General features: G+C 36.6%; 2 protein-coding genes across 4 annotated transcripts; one reads left to right on the forward strand and one right to left on the reverse strand.

The window, feature by feature from the left end:
* Positions 1-1,573: 1,573 nt before the first annotated feature.
* LOC311296471 (uncharacterized protein) lies at positions 1,574-5,804 on the forward strand. 3 transcript variants are annotated; one of them, XM_084418282.1, is made up of 4 exons: positions 1,574-1,829; positions 2,230-2,452; positions 2,539-2,606; positions 4,344-5,804. In XM_084418282.1, exons 1-4 carry the CDS (start codon positions 1,692-1,694, stop codon positions 5,688-5,690), a joined length of 1,776 nt encoding a protein of 591 aa, XP_084274408.1. In that variant the 5' UTR covers positions 1,574-1,691; the 3' UTR covers positions 5,691-5,804. The 3 variants fall into 3 exon arrangements, with proteins under 3 accessions (XP_084274408.1, XP_084274410.1, XP_084274409.1); XM_084418284.1 differs by having other exon boundaries at positions 1,577-1,829; positions 4,437-5,804; XM_084418283.1 differs by having other exon boundaries at positions 1,577-1,829; positions 2,539-2,597.
* Positions 5,805-6,997: 1,193 nt separating this feature from the next.
* On the reverse strand, positions 6,998-10,935 carry LOC311296470 (uncharacterized protein). Its single transcript, XM_084418281.1, has 2 exons — positions 10,879-10,935; positions 6,998-9,623 (listed from the first exon to the last, which is right to left on the reverse strand). Exon 2 carries the CDS (start codon positions 9,597-9,599, stop codon positions 7,560-7,562), a length of 2,040 nt encoding a protein of 679 aa, XP_084274407.1. The 5' UTR covers positions 9,600-9,623; positions 10,879-10,935; the 3' UTR covers positions 6,998-7,559.
* Positions 10,936-12,116: the final 1,181 nt, after the last annotated feature.

A 12,116-nucleotide genomic window follows, 5' to 3' on the forward strand; every position in this document is an offset into this window, starting at 1 on the left:
CGTCCTGCTAACGTTTAAAGAACCCTACACGAAGACTGTCGTTAAAGTTAATCAAAGAACAAAGGGAACAGAGAAAAACACTCACTGCTCTTGACTAAAGAACTTTTGTAACTTTAATAAACTTTAATAAGGATTAGTCTATACTTTATAATTAATGCATCGCAGACTGTTTGATAACTTTATTTAATTTCTGCTACCTGTTAGACAGGAAGGGCACAGGTAAATATGATATGCAAGTTTTTTTTTAATGGGTTTATGTGAGGATTGTTAACCTGTTTGATCAAGGCATGCGACTGTTCTGACTTGTCCAATTTTCAGCAGCAATTTTTCATCTTGCATCAAAATCCTGTCTATTCATTGTATGCATTTGAAATATAGAGTTTGGTTCAGTTTCAATGTACCCAAGTGTACCTAAAATAAAAAAGTTTAATATACAGGTTTGTAGCTCTTAATTTCTTTTTATTAATTAACCACTTGTAAACTTATGTTCACTGTTCTTTTTTTTTAAATAAATATAGGATTTGTAATCTATATTCATTGAATGGAATCGAAATCGAATTTAGAATCGAAATCGAATCGAATTTAGAGCTTGCGAATCGAATTGTAACATCTGAATGGATACCCAGCCCTACCTATCATAATAAAAGGCAAAAACGTAAAAAAAAAGTATTTTTTAAACTGATGGCAGTTAAATCCGCACAAAAAAATGAATCAGCCTTTTTTTAAGCCACTATCAACACCTCTCATAATGGGAGTGGGGGAATGGATTCCGACAGCTGTTGTGTTGGCCGTCATTTCTGTTCCCTCCATATTTCTTACACAAAAAGGATAAAATAATTGATAGCTGCAGCCCTAATCAGTTTGATACATATTAGAACATATGTCAAACTGATTAGGGCTGCAGCTATTGATTATTTTATTAATTGAGTATTCTGCCGATTATTCCATCGAGTAATCTCATAAAAATTGTGGTAATAAAAATAGATCCAAGTGAACAACAGCCTTTAAAATGACTTAAAATACAAATTTTATAACAAGCAATAATAATTGGTTCAAATAAAGTATCAAAGTAAGTAATCATAGGCTATGGATTTTATTGAACGACACTGTTAAAATACACCATGTAAAATAAATGATATAAATATAACATGATATAATGCCCTATTCGTAAGGAATAGGACGTTAATTTATTATTTATTGATATCATTTTAATTAATTATAAAAAACATATTTAGCCTAAACGTTACAAGTTTATAGAAGTGTTTGTTTAAACCTACATAGTGAGCAGAGAAATCTTGCAGGCTATCTCTTAACGTTACCTGACAATATTAAAATATATAATAACCAAGTGCCGTCAAATCTATTAACCAATCACATCTAACATAAAAGTTTGTTTATTTAATGTGTGTACATATATATGTATGGATGTATTGTGTATACACATGTATGCGTGTGTGTGTGTGTGTGTGTGTGTGTGTGTGTGTGTGTGTGTGTGTGTATGTGCTGTACATGAATTTTCCCTCAAAATGTATACGCAGTGATGCAAATAAACTCCAGTCCAGTGAGGGGCAGCAGTGAGCACAACCACAACGCTGTTTAATACAAGAGAAGAGAACAGGAAACGAAGATTGTAATGGCTTTATTGAAATTATAATATAGTCACCAAAACCATAAACAGCAGCAGGAGAAAAATGTCGTTGTTGGAGTCTGATGTTGTCTCTGTTTTGGAGACGCTTGTAAAGGACACGGTAAAAGAAATGACTACATTCGTGGACTTATCTCCACTGACAGAAACTACACCAAACGAGTCTGTCACGCTGTACTTTACAGTAAGTGAGCAAGAAGTTTACGAAATGACTGAACGTTTGCTTGCTAGTTGCTACGTTTGTTTGTAAGCCATATATCATAACCTGCATGGTTTAATTAGATATGGAAATAAATCAAAGGTGTCACAGATAAATTGGTCAGATAAAATGATAAAATGTTCATTCGTTGATATTGTGGCACCCTAGTAACATAATTTAGGATAAATCATTTCTTTCCAGATTCTCAGTTTGTTCACCAATTGTAGTCTTAATTGCATTTGTCAATTTTAACCATTCAAATCTGTTATCCATGTTATTGTATAAAAAAAAAAAAAATATCTAGCAAATATTTTTGGTCCCTTAATGAATGACTTTGAATGATTCATTTAGGCTAGTTTATCATTTATTTGTTTCTATATTTTAGACCAAGCTGAACTGTGTGTTAGAACGTAATGCAAAGGAAGCTGTGGAGAAAATATGCCAGCTTTTCTCTGCACTTCAGCATCTTGAAATGACTCAGAGTGCACAGGACAGCTTGACAACAACACTAAAGCAAGTTGAGAAACGGCAGAAGACTCTACAGGGAGAGACTAATCTAACCAACAGTGCTCTTTTCAGAAGTCAGTCCAGTGACCAGCTTACTCTAGGTGAGATTCATTACTTATGCTTCATTCACACCACTATGCTTCTCAGAGCAAATCTTTAAGATGTATGATCCGTTGTGCCATTGCAGTCTCTACGGAGAAAATCATTCTGAGCTGGGAGGAAGAGGAGATCATAGACACTGAGCATGTGAGAACAGTAAGTTATTCACACATAATAGATCACAACAGTTGGGTTCTGAAAGTAAAAAATCTCTTTATACATTTTTTTAAAAGAAATTATTACTTTTATTAAACAAGGACATATTAAAGGGGTCATGAACTGCATTGTTTTATTGTTTCATAATGTTTCCTGGGGTGCACTTATAATGTTAGTATGATTTTTACTTAAAAAATTGTCATAATTTAGAAATAAAAGGCATTTTTCCTAGCCTGATTTTAGCATCTGATTTGAACGCTCTGTGTCTGCTGTGAGACGTCATTGTAAACGCCCACTGCTGTGATTGGCTGACATGTTTGCATATGAAATAGCTAGTATTACATGTGGAAGTCTCAAACTTTTAGCACGTTCTTACTATTACAGCTCTCAATGTTAACTACTCGTGAAAAGTGATAATTATAGCATTACAATTAGATCTATGGCATTATATTTAGATCGTGGCATGAAAGGTTGCAGTGATGAGCATGTAGCTGATCACAGACATGTATGTAGCGATCTCGTCACTGCAACTCGATTTCTGCACACTAACTAATGCTTTCATCATAACTAACAGTACAAACACAATGTAAATAAGAGATTCGTTGATTATTACGGGAATTTTGGTCCAGAACTCACTTAGTCACTTAGAAACGCGCTGTTTGATTGACAACTATTGTAAGCGGAGCGGTCTTTGATCGTTTTCTATATATAATTCAGTCAGTTTAAATAACAGATTATTTACACCCTACTAAGAGAAACAATGTGAAGTTGACCGTTAGTTACTGGTTTGATTAACTGACAGGACAAAGAACATCAGAAATCACTGGTCACAGATCAGGCATTAGAATGAACATGGTTACTTACATGTTGTGGCAATACTGTTGAGTCCATATTGTAAAAAGCCTGCGCTGAGTTTGCGGACTGATTTACCAAAGAATCCAGTGAAATGTACCGAATACTAATAAATAATGTTCAACTGAGACATTCACATTGTTGAAAATAAATATCCACATTCCTAGCTTTAGGATCCTTTGGAGGTTATGTTATTTTTAGTCCAGTGAGTGACCCTGTGCTCTTCTCTCATCCTCATCTCACTAACGCCAGTGGGCGTTATCAATATCTACGTTGATTTTCTTATGCAGAGGCGGACTTTCACTACCTTATTACGTCATAAAGAGGCACATTCCAGGACGAGTCGTTCGCTGGGCCTGGTAACAATAAAAACTGATTTTGGACTAACAAGGAAGTTTTCAGTTCTGAAACTTTTTTAGGGTATTCTTATAATATCATGACCTCAGTTCATGACCCCTTTAAATTGATCAAAAGTGATACTATTGAGATTTCTATTTCAAATAAATGCTGTTCTTTTTAACTTTCTTTTTCATCAGAGAAACCTGACCTTTTTTTTTTATCACAGTTTCCACAAAAATATTAAGCTGTTTTCCACATTGATAATAATAAGAAAAGTTTTTTTGAGCACCAAATCAGCATATTAGAATGATTTCTGAAGGATCATGTTGCATTGAAGACTGGAATACTGGCTGCCGAGAATTCAGCTTTGACATTATAGAAATAATTTACATTTTAAAATATAAAATAAAAAATCTTTACTACAGAATCTTACAAAACATAAAAAAAAATCTTACCAGCCCCAAACTTTTGAACGGTAGTATATATACCGCAATAACACATTTCTTTCATGTTGATCTAAATTGTCTCTTTTTCTGTTTTGAAAAGCCCATTAAAACACAGAAGACTGTGATCGTTAAGGATGAGATGTCAGCTGATTGTGCAGAAAACAACAACCATTCTGTGTTTGTGGTGTTGCAGGACAGTGATGATGAGGAAGAATCTAGAACTTTGAGCATCTTAAAAAGCAAACGTGCTCGGCTGAGATGTCGTAAGAAAGACAAAGCGTTCAGCTGTAAACACTGTAGAAGGAAATTTGACTCACTCGTTCTGTTGAGAGCTCATCGGGTCATTCATGCGGCGGGAGAGAAAACCTTCAGCTGCTCGCAGTGTGGTAGGCGTTTTGGCAGTAAAGGCAATTTGGATGTACACTACCAGCTTCATACTGACAAGAGCCCTTATGCTTGCAGTCATTGTGGCAAGACCTTCACCGAACATAAACAGCTGATGTATCACCAGAGGATTCATAACGAAGACAAGACTTTTATGTGTAAAGTTTGTGGGAAGTCTTTTCATCAAGCTTACTGTCTCAGGAAGCATCTGGTCGTGCATTCGGGAGAGAAGCTGCATAAATGTGACGTATGTGAGAAGAACTTCCACTTTCGAAACAATCTACTTCGGCACCAGAGAATCCATACAGGCGAGAAGCCGTTCACCTGCCAGATGTGCGGGCGAAGTTTCAACCAGCTCGATTCGCTAAAGGCGCACAAACTAACTCACACCGGCGAGAAACCGCACAAATGCAAATTGTGCGGTCAGGGCTTTGTCCAGAAGTGGATGCTTCGGCTTCATGAGGGACAGCAAACGGGACAAACCGGACATGGCTGTGTTGTATGCGGGGTGGTTTTGGGTTGCACAAACGCCTTAAAAACGCATCTCACTATTCATGAGGGACAGTCTCCAGTCGCCTGTATCGTGTGTGAAGAGACCTTCGACTCTATTAACACCTTGAAATCTCACCATCACCATCAACACACCGTCGCTACCAAATACAGCTGCTATGTGTGCGGAAAGTCCTTTAAGAGTGTTGCTGGTGTGAAAACTCATGAGAGGATTCATACGGGAGAGAAGCCCTATAGCTGCTCCGTGTGCGGGAAGACATTTCGGCAGCAGAATTGCCTAAAAGCTCACCTGACCTTGCATACCGGCGAAAGACCTTTTAATTGCGACTTGTGTGGAAAAGGTTTTTGCACATTGGGAAATCTCCGTCGACATCAGCGCATACACACCGGAGAAAAGCCGTTCAGATGTGCCACATGCGGGCGGGAATTTAACCAGTCAAATTCGCTCAAAGCTCACATGACCGTTCACACTGGGGAAAGGCAATACATGTGTGACAAGTGTGGGAAGAGTTTTGCTTATCTAAGAAATTTGAGGTGCCATAAATGTATATAGATTTAAATGGATCATTCACTCAAAAATGAAAATTTTGTCCTTGTTTACTCTTGATACAGATTTCTTTCTTTTTTTCAAACACCCCCCTTTGGACCCCATTGACAAAAAAACAAACATTTTTGTGTAATAACTTATTTTGTGTTCCACAAAATGATAAAATCATACAGGTTTGGAACAACATGAGGGTGAGTAATCGATGACAGAATTGACATTTTTGGGTAAACTAACTAACAGGATTATTTGTGTTCTGTGTTTGTGTGCTTTGTTAATTCGTCTTCAGTTTTTCAGCTTGATATAAATATTTCAGTACACTAGTTCCCTCAGAAAATTCTGTTTAATGTAAAATTAATCTTCAAATTAATGTGAAATAAACTGTAAATCTCTTAAAAATCAACAAATAAATCAAAGTCATCAGATTATCTAGTGATCTAGTCTTTTTTTTATCTATGCTTATAAAGGTGGGTAATGTTGTTTACATTTTTGTTTTACATGTAACATTTTTTAAACACTTTTTAAAATCTTTGTTACCTTGTAGGACTATATTTTTTAAATAGGGAAATTAGATTCTCCATAACTTGCAAAATAGTCTTAAAAACCAACATGAAAAATAATTGTGATAAGATTGTGATTTTGTTCTGATCAAATCAGAACATCCAATTACAGACACAGTGTTTCTTTTCTTTTCTTTTTTTGCAATACAATCTAAGAACAAACTGAAGGATGTGAGCAATACATTTATTAAATTAATTAATTAATTTACATAATAAAATATAGTCTACAATATCATGTCTTGTTTCTAGTTGGTTGCATGGATTGTAACAACAGTGCTGTGTTATTCCCACATTCATTTTGAATTTAGATGCTTGAATATTAGTCAAGGCAGTACTGTATTAATAAACTGACTTGGTCACAAAAAAGTCACAATTTTATTGGTAGTGGATATTCTGACTTTCTCTATATTAATTTCCTAGAGGTTTAATTATTCAACTCAATTTAAAAAAAAAAAAAAAAAAAGTGTTACTTGCTTGAAAATCAAAACAAAAAACTAGTAAAATATAATTTAGATATAGATGTTTCAATGCATTTCCTTATCTTCCACCCTTCCTGAATAGACTTCATCTTCCATTATAGCTAGCCTCTACTTAAGTTACATTTATTACTTGTTACTTGAACATTATTTCTATCTGTTTCTTAAAAACTACAGTGATTTTATTATGAAAAAGGGGTAGTCTAAACAGACAAAACATTTGTCAGTTGTACAGAAGTTACAAATGAATCTAATGTATCCATACATATGAATTAATATCCTAGTTGTAAGTTTATTGTCATCCTTAGAACAATTTTTAATTACAAGCTTGGGCCAATAAAATGAAGAAACACAGGAAACGTCTATGAAGAAATCTGAAAAAAAAAAAAACTATGAAGACAAATCTGATCCAACCTAGTTTTTCAGACAAACAACCACAGTTTACAGCCGGTTGTACATCTTTGCCTTGAGATGTAGTTTTTAAAAACACCCAGATGAGTGAGTGCATAAGAATCTGATTATCTGGGTTCTGAAATGAGTAAAAGGAAATCCCCTCTTGCTGCATCAGCATGTGGCTTCTTTAAACGCTTTGTCTTGTCACACACTCTGAGAATAGGCTGCAAGTATTCAGCATAGCAGTTTATTTTATGGAACAATAATGCAAAACGTTAAATCTCAGATACATAATTTTTCAGTGTTTTATGGAATACAGTCATGTTCTCTGATGAGCATTTGCATTTCAGATATGTTAAAAATTATTAATCCTTTCCGCAGAAGCTGTGGTGGTTTCTGTTCTCAACAATTTAACCACACATATGGTCGTTTAGCATAGCACAGCAGTTTCATAAGAAAAGCAAACCCTGAAAGAAAACAATGAGAACCAACAGTTTCTCCATATTTAAAGAGAAGCAGGCTGAACTTGTACAATGCTTTGATAACGATGATGGGAAAAGAGCTGGATAGGAGAGATTCGGGCCAGAGGAGCACATGGGTGTAGGTTTTACCAACTGAGTATTATTGTTAAACCACTGACTTAGATACAGAATGGACACACAAGAACAATCCCATGGATTCCCTTCAAGATGGATAAGTATTTGGTTTCCTAAAGGCATCAGAGTCCCATTTTCCAATGAGCGCAGTTGATTAAATTTGATATCGAGTTCATGTAATTTCACTAAGCCTTGAAACTGTGTTGCATGAATATGCTGGAGATGGTTTCTGTCCAAATGGAGCTCTTCCAACTTGGCTAGAGCAGAAAACACTTTGGTGGGCAAGTGTCTCAGATGGTTGTTTTGCAGGTGGAGCATTGTGAGACTTCTCAAAGATGTGAAGATGTCATCTGGAAGCTTTTTGAGAGTATTAAAGCTCAGATCCAGCTCTTTCAGTTTGAACAGATCTTTGAAGATATCAGAGGAGATGAAATGCAACTTATTGTTGGACACATCTAGAACCCTCAGGTCCGTAAGACCTGTGAAAAATCCAATAGGGATGGTTTCTATCTGGTTGTTGTTCAGCCCTAACTCCCTTAAACAAGTAAGGTTAGTCAGTAGCTCTGTAGGTAGACTTGGCAGGCGGTTGTTGCCGAGTTTCAGAGTCCGTAGTTTGACTAAACCTTTAAAGGACAACTTTGGAATGGAGTGGATATGATTGTTCTCCAGATTGAGATCCCTCAGATGATGTGTCTTTCCGAAGAGGTGCTTGGGAATCATCACGAGGGTGTTGTTGCTAAGATCGAGATGCTTAAGCTTCCTCAGCTTCACAAACGTGCGTGAGTGGAGCTTCGAAATGTGATTGTTGTCCAACTGTAGATCTTGCAATGCTGAAAGTGGGTGAAAGAGGTCTTGTGGAATAGTAGAGATATTATTGTTGTCCAGCTGGAGCTCAGTTATCTTGCTTAAGTTGTTAAACACGATGTTTGGAAGGGACATCAGATTGTTGTGATACAAATTAAGGTTCTCAAGCTTCCCCAAGTCTTGAAACACATGTGGCGTAAGTGTCCCTAACTTATTGAAACTCAAATCCAATGCGCCCAACTGGTAAAGACCTCTGAAGGAACCGTCAGACATCGAAACAAGCGCATTATGACTCATATCCAAATGCCTCAGTGCTGGAACTTTAAAGAAAATGTCGTCAGGAATTGAAGTTATGGAATTTTTTAGAAGATGGAGGCTAGTGAGGTTTGAAGTATCCTGAAGGACACTGGTAGGTATGGCATTTAGTCCATTTCGACTAAGATCGAGGTGCTGTAGCCTTATGGCACCCTTAAAACTCCCATTGCCTACACTTTTTAGGTTGTTTATTGACAGATAGAGTTTAGCTAGATGGGTGCAGTTCTCAAATACATCCACCTCGATCATCTCGATCATGTTACTTTTCAGTTGGAGGTCCATAAGGGCAGGAGCTCCCTCCAGGACCCTATAAGATAAACTTAATATCTTGTTCATATTCAAATTGAGGATTTGAAGCTTGGTCAGGCCATATAGAAACATCTGAGGAAGAGTTTTAATGTAATTGTCACTGAGATCCAACACTTGGAGGTTCAGCAACCCATGAAATTGTCTTGGTCCTAATGTACTCAGTCCATTTCCACTCAGAAATAGCTTTGAAAGTCTGCTCATGTTCTGCCAGTTGGTATTCAGTGACATATTGAAGGAATTCTTGGTGAGGTCCAGAACCAACAATTCTTCCAAACCTTCATTTGGGAGAGCTTCAATCATGTTATTTGTAGCATATAATTGCCTGGTACCCTGAGGCAGATAAGGGACCTCCTGAAGTCTCTGGCTTGAGCATATTATGATGTCAATATCTTCACATTTACATGGTATAGGACAGGCATCAATCATTGAGATGAGAGCCAGAACCACTGACAAGGGCCAAAACATTTTTAATGATGTGATCTGCAAGACCTAAAGAAAATCACAAGTTACATTGTGACACTATGTGAAACCGGGCATGTATTCAAATATTCTCACTTTCATTTTAAACATATTACAAAATTGAATTGCAAGTTTTTTACAATCACTTTGTTACTATTTTCAGAACCTTGATGTCATTTTTCACAACTCTAGACACAAAACTCACAACCAATGATCAAAATGCACATTTTTCAAAACTCTAACCCTTTTCTCAATTGCTTGGATACAATACACATAAAACTTAGATCATTTGTTCATTCAACAAAAATCACCTGTTCAATATGACACAACTTAACATCAAAGTACTACTATTTCAAAAGGCAATTCACACATTACATTTCAAATGACTGTCTATTCATTTCCTTACAATGATCTGACTATCAATTGATACAACTGCTCAAAATGATAAGTAACTGTTGCATTACTCTTAATGCCCGAAGGTTTTTTCCAAGATGTTTGGCTAATGAAAACATCCATTGTGATGTGGCCAAATCCACAACACAGAGTTGATGACAATGTAGAAGTACAGTAATCACTCCTGTTTTGTTTCTTACAATACAAGCAAGCAAGTTGAGGAACACTGCATTTGATGTTTTACAGTACTGTCTTTTCTTTTCTATTTCATAGCTAATTATTTTTGCTTTGATTCAAATAAACCTATATGTTGTGATTGTACTGTAGTGTTTTGCATCAATATATGTCTGTAGTATTCTCTCTACTACTGCAGTACTTTTACAGAGATGTATTTACTGTACATGTAGTACCATAATGAAACCTGTATCACCTATTTTGTTCTACAATATTTAATGACTGTACGAACAATGACACAGTGAAACTATCGGTTGCTTGTGTGTGGGTGATCTGATAGTTATGTTTCAATGGTATTTCACAGTAAATTTGTTTTTTGAACCAATGATTGTGCAAGTGCAAGATTTCTTTAAAGATGTGAATTAGATAGATAGATTAGACAGCCTGTGTTACAAGTGATAACCGTTTTGAGGTTTGTGTCTAGAGTTTTGAAAAATGACATCAAGGTTCTGAAAATAGCAAAGTGATTGTAAAAAACTGTTCTGTACTGTAAAAAACATATAAATGTCACAAATCTATTAACTTGATGTCCCATGTATGTATGTATATATATATATATATATATATATATATATATATATATATATATATATATATATATATATATAATCTTTGATATTTATTTTAAGTTGCTCTTAATGCATGTAGACACACTTACCTGCAAAGAGAGTCGACCTGCAAAACAGAATGGTTGTGAAAGATGTAAAATGCCCTGTATCACAATGGCATAAGGTAAAAAAAAATAACCTGTCAGCAGAACAACTGAGCCTAAAAGATCCTATCTCTGATGTCACATGCGATACATATTTCTTCATCTTAACCACATAGATGCAACTAAAATCTCACCACAGCTTGGGGAAACCCAACAAATACAAAAGGTGTGTTTTTACATACAAAAGGTGTGTAGTTTTTAATGAATACTTGATAAAAATGTTTATATCAAGTATTTCATTAATACTACTATCATTTATATATATATATATATATATATATATATATATATATATATATATATATATACACTGCTCAAAAAAATAAAGGGAACACTTAAACAACACAATGTAACTCCAAGTCAATCACACTTCTGTGAAATCAAACTGTCCACTTAGGAAGCAACACTGATTGACAATCAATTTCACATGCTGTTGTGCAAATGGAATAGACAATAGGTGGAAATTATAGGCAATTAGCAAGACACCCCCAATAAAGGAGTGGTTCTGCAGGTGGTGACCACAGACCACTTCTCAGTTCCTATGCTTACTGGCTGATGTTTTGGTCACTTTTGAATGCTGGCGGTGCTTTCACTCTACTGGTAGCATGAGACGGAGTCTACAACCCACACAAGTGGCTCAGGTAGTGCAGCTCATCCAGAATGGCACATCAATGCGAGCTGTGGCAAGAAGGTTTGCTGTGTCTGTCAGCGTAGTGTCCAGAGCATGGAGGCGCTACCAGGAGACAGGCCAGTACATCAGGAGACGTGGAGGAGGCCGTAGGAAGGCAACAACCCAGCAGCAGGAACGCTACATCCGCCTTTGTGCAAGGAGGAGCAGGAGGAACACTGCCAGAGCCCTGCAAAATGACCTCCAGCAGGCCACAAATGTGCATGTGTGTGCTCAAACGGTCAGAAACAGACTCCATGAGGGTGGTATGAGGGCCCGACGTCCACAGGTGGGGGTTGTGCTTACAGCCCAACACCGTGCAGGACGTTTGGCGTTTGGCATTTGCCATAGAACACCAAGATTGGCAAATTCGCCACTGGCGCCCTGTGCTCTTCACAGATGAAAGCCGGTTCACACTGAGCACATGTGACAGACGTGACAGAGTCTGGAGACGCCGTGGAGAACGTTCTGCTGCCTGCAACATCTGTGAAGAGCACAGGGCGCCAGTGGCGAATTT

This window comes from Rutilus rutilus (assembly GCF_951802725.1).
Source record: "Rutilus rutilus genome assembly, chromosome: 9".
NCBI lineage: Eukaryota > Metazoa > Chordata > Actinopteri > Cypriniformes > Leuciscidae > Rutilus > Rutilus rutilus.